We start from the raw sequence: 23,806 nt of genomic DNA, 5'->3' as shown, positions 1-23,806 counted from the left end.
CAGCTACTCATTTGATATTTATTATTTGGTCTTCTTGCACTTGTTACGTTTTTCAGAAAGTAGTAAATGTAAAGTACTACTTTGTAAAGTGTAGGAAATGACAGTGCATGCCAGCTCACTCTGCACAGTTTCAGTGCCTTTTCCATGAAAATCTCAGAACTGGAAAAGTTCAAATTTGTGATTTGCATTTTTTTTTTCTTTCTTTTTTTTTTTGAGCCAGTGCCACCCATCCACTGTCAAGGTCCCCTACCCCTCTTACCTGTAGGAAAGGTGTCTTTCCTAAATATCTAAATATCATCCCTACTGTTGTTTATTCTGTGTTATAGCACAATAAATAAATAAATAAATAAAATAAAAACCCATTCAGTGCAGAACAGAAATTATATATATAATGCTTAACAATATGAAAACATAATCTTAATCCAGGGTCTTATTTATGAACATCTAATCAAAAGCAGTGATGCCACTTGTTTCTGTGTTTGTGCTATCATGAGGGGTGGAAACTGAAGGCAATGTAAAGGTCTTTTTCTTCATTTTAAATGAAAATTGACTTAATGTTGTGAAAAGTTAATGTGAGGTCTGTGTTTGATGGTTCTCTGCTATTTTCATTACTGCACGTTGCAGAAAAGTTCCTTTCAGCTATAATGTGCCTGACAAAAACTTCACAAAATCATAAAGCATGTCTTACTGTTGCTGTCTTGTGGTCAAAACCTATATCCCAGCTGGAAAAAAAAACGCTGCTCAAGTCTTCTCCTTTGAAATTAATCATAAAGGTCCTGATTGTTTACATGAAGAGTTTTTTTGGGATCAAGTGTGTCCTCTTCCTACAATCCTTTTTTGCCCTGGGACAATGTTTCTAATCATGTGGTGGATCTATAAAATTTCAACAGTTGAACAGGAAAGTGTAATTTTCTTAAAGATGTTACTATTTTAGCTCAAGAGGCCTTTATGATACGGTTGCTAGACAGAAAAAGGATCAGAGACAGAGACGGTGACCTGTAGCAACCGGCTCCTGGCCGGGATTCACACCTTCTCCAGCCGCTACAACTGGCTGTAGTCTCTGTAGCCTATATGAGCCGTCTGTACAACCAGTTGAGTTTAGTACCATAAACATCCTTTTTTTATTCTTATTTTTATGTTGAATATAGGGCAGTCTCTCCTACAGTACTTTTGTAGACATGCACTGATATTTTCCCCACAGATCTTCTTGAAGACAACATACCAGCTGCAGCTCAAACACTCAGGGTAGGCAAGTTTGATGAGGCTGCAAACATTCCTTGTTTGTAACACGTCATAAAAAAACAGAGGCAGCTTTTAGAGCCACTTAGGGTAGCATTTCTTCATTATTTGGACAACTTTAATGTTTCTGTTGGTCTCGGTGAACTGATTCAGTTGCTAGCTGCATTAGATGACTCAGCTACAAGCTAGCTTACATTAATTCAAATGAGATTACAAAAGGAAAGAAGATATGTGGCACCAATCTCAGATGCAGTCATCATGAATAAAAGCAAGGATAATTTTCTTCTTCACTCGCCTTAATTTGAGTCTCGGTTGGTGTTGGAGCAAGGAAGGGTGGCTGTCCCACTAACATCTCAAACAGGATCACTCCCACGCTCCACCAGTCGCACAGCTGAGTGTAACCTGCACAAAAAACAGGTATCAGGTTATTTAACATGTGACCTCAGTTTAAACGAGATGCATGCAGTCCAGTCCAGCATAGATCTATAATTAAATGAAGTGTCTGATGTTTAAGTGCCATAAAGCTTCACATTTTTCTGAAGAACGGCACTGAAGTAGAACACTAGTTTCTAGCTTTTTGATTCAACAACATTTTAGAATTTACTTGAAGTAATCCTTGTCCAAAAATGAAAGTTTACTTAGATTTTCCATAGGATAAGCACACATTCAACACAATCAACCTTTATTTAACCAGATAAAACCCATAGAGATCATGATGTCTTTCACAAGGGTGACCTGGCCAAGATGTCAGTAACACACATCAACATAAAACAATGAACAGCAAAAACCAAATTTCTGTTTGATGCATGAATGTTGACAATCAACAGAGGACAGGAACAAATGAAAAAGTTAAAAAGACAAGCACAGGCAGATGGTTTTACATTTATTTTTTCATTTAAGATGGAAAAGAAGTGAAATCGGTTCAGACAATTGAGTTATTCTGCAGTCGATTCCATGCTTAAGGAGCATCGTTTTCCTGAGCTCAGTGTGCACATGAGAGCCAGTCAATTTGTAAAAATCACAGGCGTGCAGGGCATAATGGCTCTGAGCCTTTTGAAGATAAATCCTGAATTATGAAGGAATCAGCACAAGGAAAACTGTGTAAACCAAAGTCAGCGTGTGCCTTTGCATACATTTAAAGATGACCAGCCTCTTCACTCAGATCAATTTAATTAATAACACTTTGGTAATTTCAAATATCTGAATAAGTAAAAAGCTGGTTAGACAACTGCCCATCATCTATATATCTACATTAGTGAATCTGCAGTCGACATCCATTTATTTCATTCTCACCCACCTTTGCGTAGCAGAACCTCAGGCGCGATGTAATTAGGTGTTCCCACCAGTGAGTGAGCCAGGCAGCGCTGGTGCTGGCGGTTGGCGCGTTGCTCCAGTGTCATCAGCCGGTCGCCGCAGCGACAGTTGGATACGTCATCCCAAAAGTCACTGGGCTCCATGCTGTCCTGTCTGACGTGACTCCCTGGAGACAAAAGAGGAGGGATGATATTGAGTATGTGTTACGTTCAAACAGCTCTGCAAGAACAACTACTAATTTATAAAAAGTTAAAAAGTCACAATAAATCAATAAAGTGAGATACAGTTGTGAGAGAATGTATTTTTTCCTTTGCATTACATAATACCACATCATATTAAATCGTCAGAATGTTACCAAAACGGTGTTATATCATGTGTACGTGTATGTGCATAAGATATTATGGCCTCCTCCTGGAGTAGGACAACAAATCCAACTGCCTCACCTTTCTGGTAGTATTTGGAGTTGTGCGTCCAGCGAAAGCCTGTACACAGACCAAAGTCAGTGAGTTTGATGTGTCCATCCAAGTCAATGAGGATGTTGTCTGGCTTGATGTCGCGGTGGATGAACCCCATCTTGTGGACGCTTTCAATGGCCAGTGTCAGCTCAGCCACGTAGAAGCGTGCCAGATGTTCGGGGAAGACTCCCATTCGGATAAGCAGGCTCATCATGTCTCCTCCAGGGATGTAGTCCATGACAAAGTAAAGGCTGTCCCGGTCCTGGAAGGAGTAGTAGAGACGTACCACCCACTCATTGTCTGCCTCCGCCAGGATGTCACGCTCTGCTTTCACGTGGGCGACCTGCACCACAGACACACAAACTTTTATGCATGATGACATATGATCATCAGGAAAATCCAAAGAGACATAAACCAACTGTTAATGTCAACCTTTTATTTACTAACACGACAATCTTCGATAAAAATTATCTGTTTAACTGGTAAAAAACATATTCCAGTGCACTGTTTGACCTAAAATTGTATGAACTTACCTGGTTGCGGTTGAGGACGTCTTTCTTGCGCAGTGTTTTCATGGCATAAAGTGCACCAGTGTCTACTTTGCGTGTAAGGCACACTTCACCAAAAGCACCTATGCCCAGAGTCTTGATTTTGACAAACATGGACTTGTCCATTTTGGCACGCCGTAGTCGATTGTAGTTTGATTCTTTTTGATTCAGCATCTTCCTCATCTGTTCCTGCTCTGCTTCAGATAGGCCAGCCTAGGCAGAAAGGAGACAGTGAAGAAACAACAAAAACATTTATATTCCATAACTAATAAAGATGAAGGAATGTTTGTCTGAACTGTCTCGTTTAGTTCAGGTCCAGCTGTGTGTTTTATGTATTTTTCCCCCTTATCCAAAGATTTCTTTTAAATAACTTTTAAAATTGTCAAAGGTTGTAGTTTAGGTCAAGCTCATGCAAACACAAACATGAGCTCATGGATTCCTTATTTCAGGACAAAGTCTTGGTGTTTTAAACAGAGTCCTTATGAAAAATGACAGGCAGGGAAAGAAAAAAAAATCATTCTAACCTGTGGTTCTGGCTTTAGCCGTTTTCCAAAACAGGTGACAAATCAGTGTCTCTTATACAAATTTTAAACTTTCACTTGTCATTTTACACATAAAATCACTCACAAAGTGATGAAGATTAACAGGGCAGGTACATTTTTTAAAAAAGTTTTGCAGTGACAGGAGAGACAACGGTGGTGAGTTTTGCTAAATGTGTCATCTTACCTTGGACATTTCCTGCTCCAGCTGAAGCCTGCGGTTGAGTTTCTGCTGGTAGGTCTTCATTACATTCTCTATGTGCTGCTCCATATAAAACTTGAATGCGAAAGGCGAGTAGGTTTTGATGCGGGACTCCCTCTTCTCCTCATCTCGCCCATTCTTTCTCACAGGAACGGGGGACGTTTGGATCTGCTTCTTGTCTTTCACCGTTTTTTCTCCCTTGCCCATCTTTGTCTTCTCTTTCACCTGCTGGCTGTCCTTGCCCTTTCCACTCCCTCCGCTGCCACTGTGTGTGTTTCTTGGAACAGGGTTGCTGATGTCCTGGGCTCCGCACATGGCTCCAGCTCCTTCCAGGGCTCCTGTCTCACCACCTGCTCCAGACATGAGCAGATTCTTTGGGTAAGGTGGTGGAGGGCAGCGTGGTTCCTGAGCAGGGTCTAGTGGGTATGTCTCTTCTGGCATGTAGCCCAGAGATTCTGTTGCCTCTTGGGCTTGAGCGGTCATCCAACCAGGGTGACATGGTCCTACAGCCGTCTTGGGCTCTGGCCTCATCACACGGATACTCTTGACTGGCGGTTGGATAGGGGGGGATGTTACAGCTGTGATGGTGTTTGGAGGGCCCAATGAGGCCTCCTGCTTCCCAGCAGTAGGAGGTGCAGCCATTGGGGGCCGGACACCGTTTGGACCCGCAGAACGACTATTAAAGGAATTGGTTCTGCTGGGAACACGCACCTCCCCTCTGAATGGGCCCTGGGGCTGTGGTTGCCTGGGTGGAGGGGCACCTTCAGGACCTGGGGGCCCTGCCCAGTGGTGCTCATAGAGGTCCAAGTTGAGGCTGGCCCTGGAGGGAGTCATCAAACCCTGGGGCAGGTCTGAAAAGTCGGGGCCCATGGCTCCCACCCCACCTGGGGAACGGGACATCATATGAACCTGGTGGGAGGTGGGGCTAGCCTGTCGGGGGTGGGAGTGAGAGGAAAGGTAAAGGTTAGCAGGGTATCCACTGCCACCTCCTCCAGGGCCGTTCTGACCCATTCCCCCTTTCCCCTGCAAGTTGACATAGTTATCTGGGGGTGCCATAGGGGGAGGTGCCATCTTGTTCTGGAAGGAGGGGGTCCTTTTAACTCCATAGCCTGCAGGCTCCATCATGTGCTGCCTGGGATGGCCATAATCATAGTGTGGACCTGGGACGGGGCCCCCTGGTGGCTGTGGCTGGAGTTGCAAAGGCTGGCCAGGGACGTTGTAGCTCATCATAGACCCATGCTGCTCCATGCTGCCAGGGTAGCCCTTCTGCTGGGCTCCTGGAGGGTACATGGCGTTGCCTGGGTTGCTCTGGGTGGCCATCACTGGTGGATAGCTGCCCATACTGGGAGGTCGACCCATTGGGTTCCCCATAGTGGGGCCCTGTGCTGCACCCGAGGGGGGCATCATGTAGGTCATAACAGGAGGAGCACTCATGTAAGGTCGGCCTATCTCACCCTCGGGGCCATATCCTGCTGCCCCGTCGTACATGGGAGCCCCCATCTGGTGATACGGAGGCATGGCACCTGCTTCACCTGAAACCTCCAATGAAGGCCGGTGGTCCATCGCATTTGGCATGCTAGCTTTGCCTGAAACAACAAGGGATAAGACCATTTTATAAGTTCAACTGTATGAAAAGTAATGAAATGTCATTGATTAAAGTAGACTTGTTGAAGCTGTATTTATACCTGGTGAAGTCTGCTTGATGACACGAACAATGAGCTCATTGTGAGGATCAAGGTAACCCATTTTACTGATGTACTCCAAGGCTGCTTCAATGTTCCTGCTGCCTGTCTGCTTCAGCGCTCGCACTGCCATTTCCTGTAAAGCACAAATGTGAACAAAAACAGATCTTTAAGAACTTTTCTCAAATTTCCTTTGACACATTTTTCTTTACTCCCCATTTGATTGACAACTCTAACCATGGGATTCAAGCATTTGATAAGAGAAATGTGTAGTTTCAGAATAACTGAAGGGATCTATATTTTATTACATGAAAAACACATAAAACAGGTTGCAGCACACCTATGACACACATGAACATGCACACATGTGACATTAACACTAGAACTGCCAACATTCCATTAAAAACACAGGAATAAAAAACAGCAGCAGGGGCTTAAACACCTGCATCCTCTTCACTCAGGGTCATGCACCAGTGAGTTCCTGTGTCAGACAATGTAACACAAAAACATAAAAGAATGGAAAAGCCTATTATGTATGTTTTTCTAATCAGTTTTGTAGAGAAATAGACAGAGGTTTATCCCAAACTATACAGAAAAAAAAACAACAACCAAATCTTAGGTGAAATGAACTTGGAAAGATAAGTGAGCACATCCTTTACCTGACACCCCTAGAAATTGAGAAAAGGGTGTATTTCATGATTAAGGCACATAGCTGCAGCCAGGCAGCAGGTTGTGGTCCTGCTTGAATATGATTTTATACTAAAACACCACAACAAGGCTCAGGATCCCAGACTAACTTGAGCTAAGGTTTACCCTGCAGTCAAGAAGCTTTCTCAACTTTTCTAGAGGATCCATGCTTAAACACGATCACATTCCCTTCCATTTCCATGCTATAACACTACTTTATTTGGCTTGCCTCCCTCCTCTTTTATATCCACAGGTGGAACTGATCCAAAGCCCTGGAGACTGCTGTTTCAACAGGTGGGTGACTTATAAAAGCTGGTGGTATGTAGGTCACCTATGTGAAAAATGTTTGTTAACCACTTAGGAATTCTTTTTAAATCCAGCAGTTGGCATTCAGTTTATTTCAGAAGTGGGAGCAAAAATGTAAAGAAGGAAATATGCAGAGGATTGCCTTGGTTCTGGTATTTGTTATAAAATGTAAGATCCTACAGTTCTACATCCTAAACTATTTAAGACACAGCAACAATTTTTAGTTTACAGTAACACAAAACATGACAAAATAACCACATATAGCTCTGACTATTGTTAGAAGTGTTGGGTACTTTATAAACTGATAGTAATGGAGACAAAGACAAAGCTGACTTATATCAAAGAGTTATTGTAGCTAAAATTCTGCAATTGTTTGCATCTGCAATTCAGCAGATGCAAACAATTGGCTGAATCCTTTAGGTGATATAAACGGGGAACGTATCAGCACTGAACCGCCTTCATGTCCCTTAATATCTTTTTCACAACAGTAAACAAACGCAACAGAATGCGAGAGAAACATTAAATCTGCCTCTCCCTCTCAGACTGAGTGATCCACACCTACATGAAGAAATCCCCTTGAATGGCATATGACCTCACCGTAAAGACATTTGAACTCAAACCTCTGCCCAGCTGCAGTGACCAACTCTCCAATGCCTCTGCTGGCCACACTCAGAAACAACAGCTATATAGATACTACTCATTTCTGTTAACATCTTTAAAGAAGTATATCTATAAAACATTTGTTCCAGATTTTAGAAGATATCCTCTCCAACACTTGGGGTGTGACACCAAATACTGTGACCCAAACAGAAAGGTCTCTTGTAGAGTCTCTTAAAAAGGTTTAAACAGACTCTGAATTATTACTTAACAGGTGTAATAAAACATGGAGATTTGCTCATAATTAAATTATGAAAATGATCAACAACAGTCAGAGTTAATAAAAAAGAAAGTGGACTAAAAGTAAAGCTCAATTCAACTGTCTCAGAATCTAAAAATAGAAAAAAAAAATAGAAAAAAATGTAAGTTAAAACAAACAATTTACATACAGGACATAAAGACGAGTATCTAAAGATAAAAAACAAATGCATGCTTAAATATTTGAAAATAAACAAAATAATCCTCTCAATTTTTTTGTCTTTCACTTTTCTACATGTATTTTTATTATTTCTACTTACACTTTACTAAATTAACATTTCTAAATCAGTTACAGATTTATTTTTTTGTGTGTGTCTCTCATATCATTCCTCACTCTACACTACTATAACAAACATGGTCTCCATCATTTCACCAGATGTAAATCTTGTTTTTTTTTTCCAGAAAGAAAGGAATGCTGAAGCAAAGATGCTTAAAGGAACCAGAAACTAAACAACTTTTCCTACCCTTAAATCTTACCGATGACTTTAAGATCATTTTAGAGGATTTAAGTACCTCTAGTACTTCATAAATCATTAAGTAGACTAACAGATATACTGTTACTTTACCACTGGTACATGTTCCTCCTTCAGTTTAATTGTACCGTTTACTACTGTACATATATGAATTGTACCAGTTCTTCCTATTCAGTGTACTAAACACCTAAATAAAGAACCTGGAGCTGTATCTAAGTGGCTTCTAATAGAATCCTGTGCTGATAATGATTACAAAATATCTTAACAAGAATGTTGGCAATTTTTTCTCAGGTAAACTAAAAAACAATATACTGCCATCTAACAAAAAAAGCACCTAAATATGTCCTTGTCCTTCGAGGGCAGGGAAATGAAGAAAGAGCTGACAGGGGAGGATTTATTCCAGAGGAGACATTTTCTAACACCACTTTCTGCTCTTTCTCCGGCCGACTGGCAGCCTGTATTCGTCAGCAGGAAACTAAATCAAACATAAATTGTTTAAAAGCAGGCCTATGGAGCAATTGTAGGCACAGTCTGCTCTGAAAGCCAGGAAATGCCAAGGCTGTGGACTTTCTATGCCTCCTGTAAAGTGTGTGGATAAGCAGTGTCCATCAGTGTGTCAATACACTAATGGATGTAATGTGCACAAGCTTGCTTTACTGTCCCCTTCCAATGCATGTGTATACCTTTAAATCCCTAAGCCCAACACTGACCATACACACACACACACACGGGACTGTTTATAGTCTGTTTCCTGTGTGTACACATATGTGTGTGTGTCTGTTACATTCCAGTGTAGCCAGAGGAGAGTGCTGGCTGCCAGAGCCACCCTGTACTGTCACATTTTGTCCTTTTCTTTTCAGCCTTTCCGCCTCGTTTGCTCTGCTTCCTTAAGGGCTCTTTAAAGTTTCGCTTTGTTCAAATGATCTGAAGATAATCAAACATGGATATTAGTGACTTTTCAGGCAGCCTCTGATGGAGGAGACATCCAAGAGCTACACAATGCAAGACAGACAGACAGACAGATAGACAGATAGACAGATAGAGAGATAGATATGGAAACAACACTTTCAACAACAAAAAAGATAATACATCCCTGAAGACCTAGAGAGCACAGATGTCTTAAAAAGTTGGGCCAATGTCTAAACATAATTAAAAACATGTAGCAAAGATTTGAAAATGATTTAAAAATATAACAAACACTGACACTATAAATGTTTTAACAAATTGTTCATTTTCCAGTTAAAAGAAAGCATGTTCATCACTGTGCTGCATCACCTCCTCCCTGAATACCGCTCTGTAGATGTTTGGGAACCCAGGACACCAGCAACTTCAGAAGGGAAATGTTTTGCCATTCTTACCCAGTACTTGCAGGAATAAGCTGAAAAGGGATTAACTTTTGATGTTGATACAGGATTTGCTCTTGTTATAAGACTTTCCCTTAAAAACAATCCTCTGGATGTCAGGAAGTGTTTCTCCAAACTGTATTTTTCTCTCAGCATTAGTTATGCTTTCAGAAAAGGACAATATATCCATGCCATGTACGTATATTTGCTTTATTCTCCAACATTGATTGAAATAAAAATAAATAGATAAATAGTTCCATTCCTCTACTATCATAGATGCTGGCTTCTTAACTGTGTGCTGATAGCAAGCCTGAAGGATGCAGCTCCATGATTTCCCAACAGAATTAAGAGTAATAAGATCAAAGAAACCTTTCCATTCACCTCAGTGTGTCTATAAACTTGGACCTAAAGGATGGAGCTGTATTTCTAACTCTTACTGAGTGTTTTCTGAGCATCGTCTTAGTTTCCCCAAGACGATTGGTGGGGGTTAGCACAGCACTTTTTGAGACATCATTTTATGTATGAGTGGGTGTGTGAGTATGTGTGTGCATGCATATGCCATGCATGTGTGTGACTCGTGTGTTTGTGGTCTGGGGGATTTGATGGGTAAAGATGTTTTTTTGTTTTTTTGCTTTGCATGTCTTTGTATGAAAAAGTGCTCTACAAATAAATAATTAGTTGATGAAAGAGTTTTAACTCATGTGTTTCCCAATGGATTTTATAAGTTTTCCTGTGCCCACACAGTGGTGTCCATGACATAATCTGATCTGTTTTGGCTGCAATGGTACTTGAGGGCCTGAGGGTTACAACTATTCAATGTTGGCTTTTGGAGACATCTCTGGATTCAAGTTATCTTTTTATGATGTATTATAGACGATAAAATACACAAATTTTGTACAATGTTACTCTGGCAAATGTCATTTTTAAGGGAACCACTCACTTTTATTACTTTTAAAAATCTCTCTCCAGGAAGCTTTTTATACCTAATCCTGTTACCAACAGCATCCCAGTTGAACTACTTAGAATTGGATGCTCCAGCGTGTTTTTTTTTTTTTTTATTAATATTAGCATTACAGTTTTCCAACATGCATATATTTTTTAAAACCAGTTTGAAATTTTGATAATTGGATATAGGGATATTTTTAAATACATTTATAAAAAACTGTTTATTAGCATTTATAGATTGTGCTAACTTTTTAATACCAAGAGAAGAAAGTGATATGAACAAATCAATTTGGAAAAATGACTATAAATGATAAGTTACAGTACAAATACATGGGGAACAGAAGAATTGAATGAGTCCAAAAACACTGCAGAGATTTGAGAGCTGAACGTGAGCAATAAATCAGTCTGAGTCTGTGTTGTGTAATACAAGTATTAAATATTTCAGCTGTCAGATTCACCAAAAAATCATTAACATCTTTTTTTTTTTTTTTTTTTTTTTTATATCTTTGTGCACAACCCGAATATGTGCAAACTCAGCCTAGTCATGGTGCTTCATCTACAAATTTTAAGTTTTGTATCAACATAATGAACACACTTGAGATGTTTGGTTTAAAACACAACCACAAAACTAAAGTTACACAGCTTAGAGTCAGAGATAAATGGAACCGCCATCACAGCAGTTCTCTGCTTTTGATTGTTTGTCTCTTCCTCTTGGATTGTGCTCTGCATGTCTGCTGGTTGGAGGCGGGTCTGGTAACCCCGGTTGTCATGGCGACAGATGTTCCTCACTTACATTCCTCGGCCCAGGAAGCAGGAATTTGAGCTATTTGCAATCTGGATAGTCACTCTCCAGTTCTCTCTCTCAGTTGAAAATACCCAGGCCACTTTTGCAACCTTGTCATAATGGTTTGTGAACCACAAGTCTCAGACGCATAATCACCAGCCTACAATTTTTGAAAAGACACATAAACTCCTCAGACAGACTGACATTACGAACATGGACGCAGGATAAGTTGTGCGCTTTTCTTCGCACAGAATAGAAAAAACTACCCAGAGTGTTTTTGATTTAAGCTATCTTATTGACCCACTTCTGAGAAACATTCCAGTTTTGGACCCAGGAAATCAAAGCCATATGGAACACGATCAGGAGTACAGATGGGATACACCAAGAGGGGTGTCTATAAAACATTTCCACAGAGAGAGAGAGCCTCCTCTTCCTCTTCCATGGCTGCACAAAACATGTACAATACAATGGTTAAGCAAAACTACAAATGACATAAAAACACACAATGCAGTGCCTCCAATTTATGTCCTGGTGGCCATGTTTTTACATAAAACACTACATTTGTTTGCTCACATGTTAGAGGCTGTAATATGCTTATAAAATGTACTAGAATAGTACAGCCACTTTTTCTTGTGAATATAGCAAAAGGCCTGCAACGACAACAATAAATAAATAAACAAACAAACAAAGGCACAGTCCTCTTCCCTTCCCGTCTTTCCCTGTCATGTCGGTGCCTGGCATGCTACCTCCCCCCTGCTCCCCCTCAAAAACATTTCCTCCTTTAAAAAAAGAGAGAGAAAAAAAAGTATGATTATGTAACACGCCACAATGGTATGCGACCTGCAGCTGGAGAAGCGGGGAACGAGGAGGAAGACGGGGCTGGCTGATAAGACCTGGGCTGAAAAAATAGGGCTGCCTCGACAAGGTGGCAATAAGGGAATTAGGTGAGGGTTGTTTGAGGACACGATGATGATGAAAGTGAAAAAAGAAAAATGTGAAGTGGAAGTTTTCTGTCTTTAAAGTGCTTCTACAGTGAAGAAGATATCCAGAGCAATAGTAGTGATTGTTAATACTTTTTAAGCAATGGGAAGAAGGCGACCTGACACACCAGATGGTTTCTCACTCGAATCTATCTTTTTTAAACAGATCACAAACAAAATTCTGCCATATACTATACCTAAAAAGCTGCTTTGCCTTCCACTAGAGATACCAACTGGTCCAGATGCTAATATTTTAGGCCACAAATGGATACTTGAAGCCTGACACGGTGGATTCTCTGGTAATTACAAGCTTGCTGCCTCACAAGGTAAAAAAGAATGCACTGAAAAGACGAAATAGCGCCTGTATTCCTTTTAGATAAGCGATGACAGGCTGGCATCATATCAGTAATAATGAAGAGACTTACCACTAAGCCCCCATAAAATTAAATTAAATGATTAAATGTTTGTATTTGTCTACATATCACAACTGCTTGAGAATCAGGTATCTACATAACCATGAGCAAAAACAGTATTTTGAGGATGTTCTTAATGGTATTCTGGAGGCTGTATTTCCTGGAAAACAACTTAAAAATTACCATAAATCTGTAGATTAAATTTAAGGTCTGTAGTATGGACTCTGGGTGTCTCTGATTTAGAGTTGAACTTCAGGTCCCATATTTCAAAACCGGTTTCAAAATCACTCAAAAAAAATGCTTCCAGACTGACTCATGCATACGTTTTAAGCTGACTCAATTACTGTAAAGCACTATTTCTTGACCTTAAAAGAAGAAGAAGAAAAAAACTTTTGTTAGACTTTGTTAGACTCATAACCTTATTCATAACAGCTCATCTACTAAGCAGAACTGGGAACTGGCTTCCTGTTTCTTTCAGGACTGATTTTGAGGTTCTCCTTGCATTCAAAACCCTTAATTGACAAGGAAAAAATGACAGAACTAACACTCTTGGTAATTGTATACCCCCATACACACTGCAGTCATCTAACACTATTTTACCACGTTTCCATAATAGTTAGAAGAAAGTTAGAGATGCAGCATTTATCAATTACAAACCTACCTAAAACTATGGAACTTGCTATCCAGAAAGATTGGAGAAACCAGTTCTATAAATATACATCTTAAAAAAAAAAAAAAAAACTAAAAACCTATTTTTTTACATTTACTTTTAACTTGCACTTTCATTTTGCACAAATGCAGAGCTGCATTCTAGTCTCTAAACCATATTATGATAATCTTCACTAATATTTCTATGAAACATAAATGATTTTGCGTTTTTTTTTTTTTTTAAATGCCCTTTTGTGGTAAATGGTAAATGGTCTGTACTTATATAGCGCTTTTATCCATTCACACACTGATGGTGGAAGCTGCCATGCAAGGTGCTCAACCACGACCCATCAGGGGAACACTTCGACATGAACTCTCCGGGCCGGGATCAAACCGGCAACCCTTGGGCTACAGGACGATCACTCTACTTACTGAGCCACTGATCAGGCCACTGGAGCTATCCAATCAGAGCTGACTGGCCTTTTCTGAGACCTGACTTTGAATAAGCAGTAGAAACTTGATAGACAGTTTTAACAGTCAATGCAGAGGACATTGCTTCGGATATTTGCTGGTTGCACCAGATCATGGACAATAAGGGCTCAACAATGACCGCCTTAATAAGCCGCTCACTTAGATCATGCTAAGATACTAAATCTAGAAACTAAACTAATGTTGTGACAACTTGTGCATACACTGACAAGAAAGGTAAACCTGTGGAGGAAAAAATAATAAAACCTTAGAATAAAGTCACCAAACCTTTTAAACTGTTTTCTTGAAGCGGATTTTGTAAATGTTAAATATTTCTTTTTTTATGTCATAAAGACCATAGAAACTTTCCCATTAATTTCCACACAAACTTTATTGCATTACTCTGAAAAAATGTCCAGAAGGTACTGTTAACAAGGTGATCTATAGCAAACGTTAGCAGAGATACAGCTTTCTGATTGGCTATCAAATCAGTCGGTTTCTTTTTATCACCTGCCCTCTGTCTTCTCCTTCCCTCTTCTGTGGAGCAAAGTCAAGTGAAAACCTACAGAACCAGTTGAAAGCACATTCAGAATGCAGCAGAAAACACTTCAGATAGCTCTACTGATGTGCATTTATGATTAATTTGTTTAAAATATTTGTGTTGCAATAATGGTTTTTAGAATATGAACTCGGCAAACTGATAATGTTGAAGTCAGTGCTTAGTTTGCTACTTGCACTAGAATTTGTTCAACATCGGGCGTTGCAAAGCAGCTGATCAGTCAGTATTTGTCACTGCTTGTTGCTGAGGTTTGTTTTAAGTGTCGGGGAGAGAATCCAAACCATGAGGAAGCAACAGCCCCACAGAAACACACAGGAGATGTGGGGTTTAGAAATCTTTCTGTATTAAACTCAAAGGATGCATCTGAAGAAAGAGCAGAACAAACAGATGGATGGATCTCCAGGAACAATGGGGACAAACAGCCCGAGTCTGACAAACTCCAACAGACAGAGGAAGAGGAGGAGAGGCGACATATTGGGTTGTGGCTCGACTGCAACAGAAGGAACTGTTCCACCCTGCTGCCATTGAATGTCCACTTCCTGTTTGTATTGACTGGGCCAGTCTCATTCTGGTCCATTCACAATGGTGACAGCGATGGAGGTCAACTACCCAGCACTGCAGCAGAGGAAATAGCTGTCACTGCGGCCCACAAACATTTCAAAGATGTTTAAAATGCTGGATCAGCAACAAAATAAACTTAATATAAAAAACACGGGAGGAAACAGCAAATTATGCTACTTATGACGCTGCAGTTTTCAATTTTGATGATTCAAAGAACCCTTAAAGACCAATGACAGCTAGTGCTGTGAGAATATCACATAAATCGTCTATCTGGAGGCTCTGGTCCAAGCAGAACACATAACCTAGTAAAAGATAATTCACTTTGAGAAGGTTTAGGATAAAAAATACAATCCACTTCAGTCTAAATACCTTTACATTTTGAAACTAAACTAAAATTAAACTTAAGAGAGTAATAAAAGGAACATTGAGAATATTATTACTGTATTACTGCATTACTGTACAAGTTTAGGAAAAAACAGCTGAAAAAGACTGAACAGTTCTCTGTGTGATTCCATGTTTTGAGCATTTTTGACTTTGGGAGTTTTTTGGTTGACAAGAAAATAGTGATAAACACTGAAAATGCCTCTTACCATTACATTATGAAATCTATAAGCAATGCTGAGCATCTAACTAGCTATCTATTGCTTCTAATAAAGAACAGCTTCTGCTCTCTAGTTTAAACAGAGTAGTTTAAGAGATCAACAAGACCAATTTAAATCATAGATCAGCAGCTGTAATATGACCAAAATCTTTCATTTCTATGGTTTAGAGTTTCCCATCTATCCTCTTGTTTTGGCTAAATCAAACTCAGATCTGATTACCACTTAGGAAGATTTGTTTAAGTGATGTGAGTCACCCCAGCATCTGTTACTCCAGTAACTACTTTAGATAAAAAACACTTTCTATCAAAATCTGCAAAGAATTTTAGAAATCCCCTAGGAAAACCAACTAAGAGCCTGGAGCTCAACTGCCAGCTTGCTGAAGCGTAACAGTAAATCACCCACTCAGTTCTGCAGTCTGCTTTCCTCTGCTCATCACTTCAACCCTTTGAGTTCTTAGACATTTTTATAGCTGAATCAGATCTCTTAATTTAATTTCTAAAATATAATAGCAGATATTTTTTCAGCAATCGCATTAAAATCTAAGACTTAATTTGGATTTAAAACATAAATACAACAGAAGACCAGTAAAGAAAAAAAAGAGTGAGAAATTAGTGAGCATTAATGGAGGAAAAATAATAAGAAATCAGATCTACGGAGCCCATTCTCAGTCCCCTGATGTGGCACACAGTCAGTCCAGATGTGGAAACAAGATGCCAAGCAAGGGTCCTGCTATCAGCAAAAAACACAAACAGTGGGTCTTTGTTTGTGATAAGCCTAAAATCAATTTGGCTGCTCTCCTTCATAGTGCTGTGCATGGGCTTGAGCGGAGCATTTTTGGCATACCGTGCTCCATCACAGGGCCTTTGACCACAGACGCACCAGATCTTAACTAGACTAACCGCATTTTGTAAAGACAATCTGATCTAATCATCTGGTTAAGTCGCCCCTTTAACATACCTCACACACTTTGCTTCAGTGCAGATTTCTACAGCTCCTAAAGAGCAGGTAATGAAAAAGAGAAAATTGGAGGGTTATCTGGCTGCTGTTCAGTCTAGCTGGGCATGTAGAAACTGGAGCATGGTCAGTGTGGCAATGGCACCGAGGCACAAATACAGACTTTATTCATTTTCACTGATCCCGTTTCAGACCCGTTTGGGTTTCCCCTTCAAACTGCAGCTACAAACAGCTGGCATGGAAAGACGAAGGGCTTCCAAGTGTTTCCACATGCTCGACTTATACGAGGAGCTGTTAAAGCAAGCTCATCAACTTCCAGTATTTGACAGGATAAAATTCAGGTTTTCACTAAAGTAAATCCTTTAAAACTTGCACTAACTGTCCGAAGACTGTCTTTGCATTGACACCAATTCTCCAGCTGGAAGGAGGTGAAGTGACCCCCAATTAACAGCTTCCACGTGACCCATTTTAGCTTTGATTTCTGTGGCTGGAAGTTGAGTGTGAAACAGACCCTCATTTCCTGTGGAAACATTCTCTCTCTTCATTCTTCAGATGTCTGAATTGAATTCTTCAAGTGGGATGGAGGGAGAAAAAGAGCCAAACAGCCCTATTGAGAAATCCACCTGATGTTTCAACATTTCAACGCTGAGGCCTGTGTTACATAACTGAATTGCTATACACTTGGAAGGGGAGTCTTGATTTGTATTGCATCTAATAGTGAAAAGCACTTTAGAGAGTTTTCTTTGAAAATTCCTGTTAAAAGGAGGCAGAGTGGCTTCAAGACACAGACCTCAAACACTGACACAAATATTTATCTGACCTAGATATTTGGTCATAAGTTATTTAAGTCGTATACAAATAATTCTCATTAGAATTTTCTTTAAAATTCTATTTTAACCATACTAAAAGATTTGTTTGCCTAAATTTTTTAATAAAAAATCTGATTGACAGAATTCAGAAATATTATCAAAAGGTTTATCCAGCAGAGCAACTTCAACTTTATTGTTCCCAACACTCACAGTAAGAGGTAGGCTTTCAATCAGTCATTTTTTATGTGCATTTTGAGGTTGCCGTGATGAATAAATGAATGACAATAGAAATTAAAACACAGTAGAGGCACATAAGTGGAGATGTAAACTGAGAGTTTCCATTTTACTCACACAGCTGATCACAAGAGCATCCAGCTGTTTCTACTAACAAACTTGACTAATATTGACAAACATAACAGAGTGGGTGACCTCTGTCCATTTTCTCTTGGATGTTGCAACAAGATAAATTTATTTGTACTTCATGAAAGTTTTATGTCTATCTAGGCCCTCAAGGGGTTAATTAACTTAATGAAATCTCCCTGAAGCCATACAAAAGAATACCCTCAGTCCCATGGACACTATGACAGGAACTTGCACTGCTACAGGAAACTCCCTCCCTGTGGCTCACCTGGTCGCAGCCTGCGTTGACGAGCTCCTGCAGCATCTGCCGGTTAACCTCTCCGGCCTCTCCTGACTCGTTGGCAAAGGGCATGAGGGACTTGCGGATTTCTCGCAACGCATTCTGGTAGTTGTTGAACTTCTGCGGAGGTCGGAGCTGCTGCTGTCGGCTGGCCGCATCTTTCCCACTCTTGGAGTCGGCCCCTCTGCCCCCCTCGGACCTGGAGCTACCACCATGCAGAGCCTGGCTCACCAGCTTGGCCGGCTGCTTCAGGCCCTCTTTAATCTCCTGAAGCCTTTGCCGTGTGTTGCCCACGTATGGAGCTGCTGGGAAAGTCTTGGGCCTCATGGCCTTAGTGCCCAGGACAGGCACCTACTCTAACACACTCACGCAAGCACACACACACAGACTGAAACTCACTCCCCTATACCCTCCTAAAAATCCCTCTCAAACGGGCTGACCTAAATAGATAAAGAGCCTCCAGGAGCATAGATCAGAGGCAACGATTTAGGAGACCTCTTCTATGTCCCTCAGTCATTTGTGTCTCACTTTGTGTTTCCGATTCCTGCTGATGATGGCGGGGTGGACGAAGGCGAGGTGGAATACTACAAGCATTCCATGGTGTGGCTTTCAAGGCTCAGGTTCCAGCTTATTCCAGGAATTGCAGCCACTCATGAGGGCACTGCAGAGCCAAAACATGATGATGCCAATCTGCGCCTGTAGAAGAAGGGATGGAGTTAGAATATAGAGGTTGTGATTGTGCATGACATTCATGCTTACCTTATTTTTGCTATCAAAGCACAGACTGGATTGTTTGCATGCTAAGTTTCAGAACTGCTATACAAATTTGGACAGAAATTCATAAAAAAAAAAAATTTTTAAACTTGTGGTGGAATAAAAGGTTAAAGATCTGGAATTCTAAATATTTTGCCACTGGTCACAAAATGTCACAACTACTACTTGGGACCAGTTTCAGACTATTATTACCTGGAAGCCTGGGAGTCAAATTCCATATCAGTGGTGCAAAGCACCGGTGCATACCTTGTGCATAATTCAGGAATGCCAGTGGTCATAAAACTCCACCTGCCCCACCTCCACACCCCATCAATGCATAGCTGCAGTTGCACAACTGAGCCCCTGTCACTGCATACCTCTGCAGCGTGGTCATTGGTGAACACCCCTCTGAGAATACAGACCTCAAGCAAGGGGTCAGAACAAGTCAGCCTCCCTCCCCAACAACAGCCCCTCAGCCTGAGATGCCCACCCCCCTCGCGATCGGATATTTAACACCACCTGATAATCTTATCTGGAAGGACATGCTCCAAATTTTGTCACAACAGCATTACTCTGAATGACGTGTGGAATATAAGCACATGTTGCTGTGTGCAGTTTCACGTGAGGATCGACTTGAAACACTCATATCAAGGGTGACAGTGAAAGTTTGCAAGGCTTATTTATGCATGAAAAATTAAGTCAAAGGAGACAGACTATACTACAAGTTTGGCTATAAATCCAGAGCTCATGGCGACAGTATTTTCAGCATCTCTAAATTTGAACATTTTCATGCTTTAAGGCGAGTTTCTTCAGATTAAGCTTGGAAAAAAGAAAATGTGTATAGAATCAGTCCTATAAACAAATTGCTTACTGACATATTGAAAATATACTAAGAATTTTATTAGTTTTTGGCTTTCAGGGAAAATTTACTAGAAATGTAGTTCCTTAACCACATTACAAACATTTAAATGATCATCTTCACAAATTCCTCACCTCACTACAAGTCACACCTGTAGCTGTTTGGAGTACCACCCAGGGAGACCCACCCCACACCTTTAACATCTTAAAAGATTATGAAGATTTAAGCCGGGACATGTAGATGGCATTAGAAATTTAAATAAGGACCTTGTGTATTTTATAGCATTCATTTTATAGACAAAAGCTAATCTTTTTTTAGTGAACCTCATTTTTTAATAGCGCTGTTGTACTTAAATATGGCAACCACCATGCTCTGCTCACATCTGCGCACAAAAGTTAAAGAAAAAATAACTGCTTATAAGGACATCTATTTCTTGATTTATTTTAGTTAAAATGTCTAAATGTGGTGACAGAGTCCAACCTGAAATGGCATTTTACTGGTGGACAAATAGCTCGACTTACAGGCCAACCGAGCAGTTGACAGGCTTTGGATATATTTGTAAATTTCCATATTGCTGGCAGGTATTGTCGATCTCTAGATACCAATGTGATTTATAACCATCACAGGAAAACTGGTAGATACAACCGCCCTCTGGCAGGTTTAAACATGCAAAGATAACATTTACTTTAATGGATTTAGTTCCGTTTCAAAACGTTTTGTTGGCAGGTGGATCCGTGCAGGAATTTCACCTGAAAACTGTGGATGTGCTGAAGGCATTTCCTGCAGCAAATTAATGACCTCAAACATCAAGACGCTTTCTGTGTTGGTACCAGGACTGAAACATACGGGAATCATGTGAAGATGAATTGAATCTTTTTTTCAAATTTATTTCTAAAATAGTTTAACTTCACATATGTACAAGAAATGAGAATAGGTTGTGTTGTTGGACGAAAGCAGCTTAACATCACCACAGTTTAATGAATATGTGAGAGCTCGGGAGACAAACAGCCGAGTGAGAGATGGTCTTATAAGTATCAATATTTTTAATGAAATGTATTAATTCTCTGCCAACACAAAAAGTACATCAGCTGGTTAGTTATTCTACAACAGTCATTGAAATGGGAAATGAGCCGGTGTTTGGGTGTAATAAAGGTAAAATAAAATGAGCTGTATAACGACAGGTGCCAAAAGACTCAACTGATGGCAAAACACCCAATTAATTGTGTAAAGTGTTGCCAAAAACTGGAAAAAGCTAACATAGAAATGTTCTTCTGGTCCAGAAATGCTTTTAAGCAGATGCAAATCTCTAAAAAAAAAGAAAGTGGGACAGGGGTATATTAAAGAAGAAAAAGAAATTTTGTTTAACTCAAACAACAGTAAAACAGTTTGTTTAAGGGGGTCAAGTTGGGCTGAATGGCATACAAGATTAGCTTCTAACTCACAGCAAACAGTAAATGATGCTATTGCATCACACAGAACAGTATTCCACTAAACAGAAGGCTCTTGTGTTTTTTAATTGTGTAAAAATTAAGAACACAATTTAAAGGAAAACATTTAAACTTACTTTTACAAGGGGGAAAACAGGACAGATGTTTGACTTACATAAGAGCAAAAGACAAAGACACTTCACATAATTATAGTCTGTGTACAGAAATCAAAAACAGGATCATATTGTATGAATGATTTCAGCCATATCGCCCTGAGCTGCAACCCACCATAAAAAAAGCTCTTGAATACAGTTTCATCAGCCTCCTCTCTGGCTGCTTTCATCCCTTTGGGCCATTTCTAAGAAAGACACAGCCTTCACTGTGCTGACAAACTCTGTACAGACAAAAACACATTTTCTCTCTGTTTCTTTTTAAATATAGCTGGGTGATGGGTGATGTGGGGCAAGGCTGCATAAATGTTTCCCCATCTCTGGGATCTCTTGCCTCCATTCCTGTGATGCTTCAGGCGCCGTGTCCGAGCAATGAGCATTCCATTCCACAAGTAACTACAAGTAAAATACCACCGCCGAATCACGGGACAGTCTGTGCTGACCAAAATAAACCAAAAAACAAGATGTAGGGATCTGTGTCTGAATATAAATCTAGGAGGGTGCTGTCACCCTAAAGACTATATGACTTGTGTTAACTATTCAGGAAAGCACAACTTATTCACACACAGTTTCGTACTTTACACCAACTAATACATTCCTAACCTTTATCTCTAATTCAGCACCAGATGACAGGCAACCATAAACTGGCAAAAACGTTACATTTTCACAAAGAGCACTTACTCTACACACAGAGGAAATATCTGTCTTAATGAGTCACTAATTTTAACTTTTTTATGAAATAAGCTCAACAAACAGGTGAGCATTACTCTATTTTTGTTCTATCAATATTTGCATAAAACATAACAGCCTACAATATAACATAAAACCTCTTTTCATAGTGGCAAAATAAGGTCACTTGGAGAAGAAACTATTCAAATAAACTCTCCTGCAGTTCCCATAACAGCCACTAGGTGTTGCATTCAAAAGCAGGTATTTAGCGTTAAATAACTCAAATAATTCTGCACAGAATATTCAGCAACATGTATCCTATCTGATAGATTTGAATGTGGTGCATCTTGCAGGAACAAGGGGAAAAACACAACTTCCTAAAAGGCAAAGTTGGTGTAGTCTGTCTGAGTAGTGCAAAGGCAAAGACAACAGCTGGAGGTCCCTGCAGCTGCGACACTGCATGTGTCAATTTGAGAGATAGACGACTTTGCTTCCTTCCAACAAGTCAATGCAATGTTTTATTTATTTCTAGCAATATCATGTGAAATTCTCCAGCTGCTGCTAAGAGTTTTAAACAATAATACATCTTAAAAGTATACCTGCATGTCCATGTGAAGCAAGCTATTCACCTCTCTCCATACATTAAATTCAACCCATACATTGGTGCAGCAGAGGTGCCATCGCATACATCCTATGCCCTAATTTCACCAAACTTAGCAATAAAATACACAAACTCAGGGGAAATAGCCACAGCCGACATCTGCCAGCATGTGCGCTGCAGTCATTCCTGTTAGGATACCTTTAACTCCCTGATGGCATGAGATCCAGCTGTGGAGCCTGACAGCACATTGCTGGGGTGCTGTTTAAAGCTCAGCTCAAACACCTAAACTGATGTGATGAACAACTGTGCAATAAAACAAATGTTTATTGAGTGAGAGTGCGTGTTTGAGAATAGTAGTAGCACACCTGAATGAGACACACAAAACTAAAGGAGCTGCGTAAAACAAGTCCCCTTTATCCAAATATATACAGATAGTAACTACAAAATTATTCCAGAGTATTAACATGCTATTTCATGCATTATTGCATATTCATCAGAGTTGAGCTAAAGTCAAATAAATCACTGAAATAAAGGCAGGGGGATATGATCATTGCATAGTTTCTGATTGCCCTTAAGAGGTACTTAACAAGGAATTTAATTTTAAAAAATACTACAATTTTTCTAAATTAGTCCCAAATGATGAGGTCTAAATCTGGGTATCTGCTTTATGAACTCTTACAGAAATTAGAAAACGATGTTTATGAGGATGGTAGTTCTTATCCGTGGGCCCCTGGACACGGAAACGTGTGGAAACCCCTGTTTTAATGCTCTGTGGCCTTCCTCACTGTACCCGAGGCAAGGCTGGGGGCTGAGACCAGAAACACATTCCTATGCAGGGAAAAAATGGAGGCAGTGCCGTTCACCCCAAATAGGCTTAAAACTGAAAGAGGTAGGGAAAAAATGTTTCATTGTCTATACACCTTCATTGAACACACCCGTTACGGAACATTTTCCTCAGCAACAAGTCGTAGAAATAAGTCACACCACCACTCCCCTCCCCAAAAAAGTAACTCAACTTACCATGTGATAGAAGTAGCACGAATAACTCAAGATTGGGAAGTAAATCCCGTCCAACTGTCACTTTTAAAGTCCGTTTCTCGGATTCAGAGCGCATAGACACAACAGAAAAGCTCAGCAAAGACGGCGCAACTGGGTAAATATGAAGAAATGAGCCTCCATTTTCTCCCCAAACTCCAGGCAGGATCAGAAATGCAGCACAAAGTTGGACACTCGCTGCATTGTTAACATTCCACAGGTCACG

The 23,806-nt window shown here is 40.1% G+C and overlaps 1 protein-coding gene across 1 annotated transcript in view; it reads right to left on the bottom strand.

The window, feature by feature from the left end:
- The window catches only part of lats2 (large tumor suppressor kinase 2), a 28,122-nt gene extending 4,347 nt beyond the window's left edge, over window positions 1-23,775 (bottom strand). The window contains exons 1-8 of the mRNA XM_042001540.1: window positions 23,566-23,775; window positions 18,055-18,762; window positions 5,983-6,115; window positions 4,283-5,883; window positions 3,542-3,769; window positions 2,997-3,351; window positions 2,537-2,719; window positions 1,535-1,641 (exon numbers count right to left, since the gene is read on the bottom strand). Of these exons, the coding sequence (XP_041857474.1) occupies window positions 1,535-1,641; window positions 2,537-2,719; window positions 2,997-3,351; window positions 3,542-3,769; window positions 4,283-5,883; window positions 5,983-6,115; window positions 18,055-18,393 (2,946 nt within the window). The 5' untranslated portion in view covers window positions 18,394-18,762; window positions 23,566-23,775. The remainder of the gene's footprint in view (window positions 1-1,534; window positions 1,642-2,536; window positions 2,720-2,996; window positions 3,352-3,541; window positions 3,770-4,282; window positions 5,884-5,982; window positions 6,116-18,054; window positions 18,763-23,565) is intronic.
- Between the last annotated feature and the right edge of the window lie 31 nt (window positions 23,776-23,806).

Source organism: Melanotaenia boesemani, chromosome 12 (assembly GCF_017639745.1).
Source record: "Melanotaenia boesemani isolate fMelBoe1 chromosome 12, fMelBoe1.pri, whole genome shotgun sequence".
Lineage (NCBI taxonomy): Eukaryota > Metazoa > Chordata > Actinopteri > Atheriniformes > Melanotaeniidae > Melanotaenia > Melanotaenia boesemani.
This window is presented reverse-complemented; position numbering and strand designations above follow the sequence as displayed.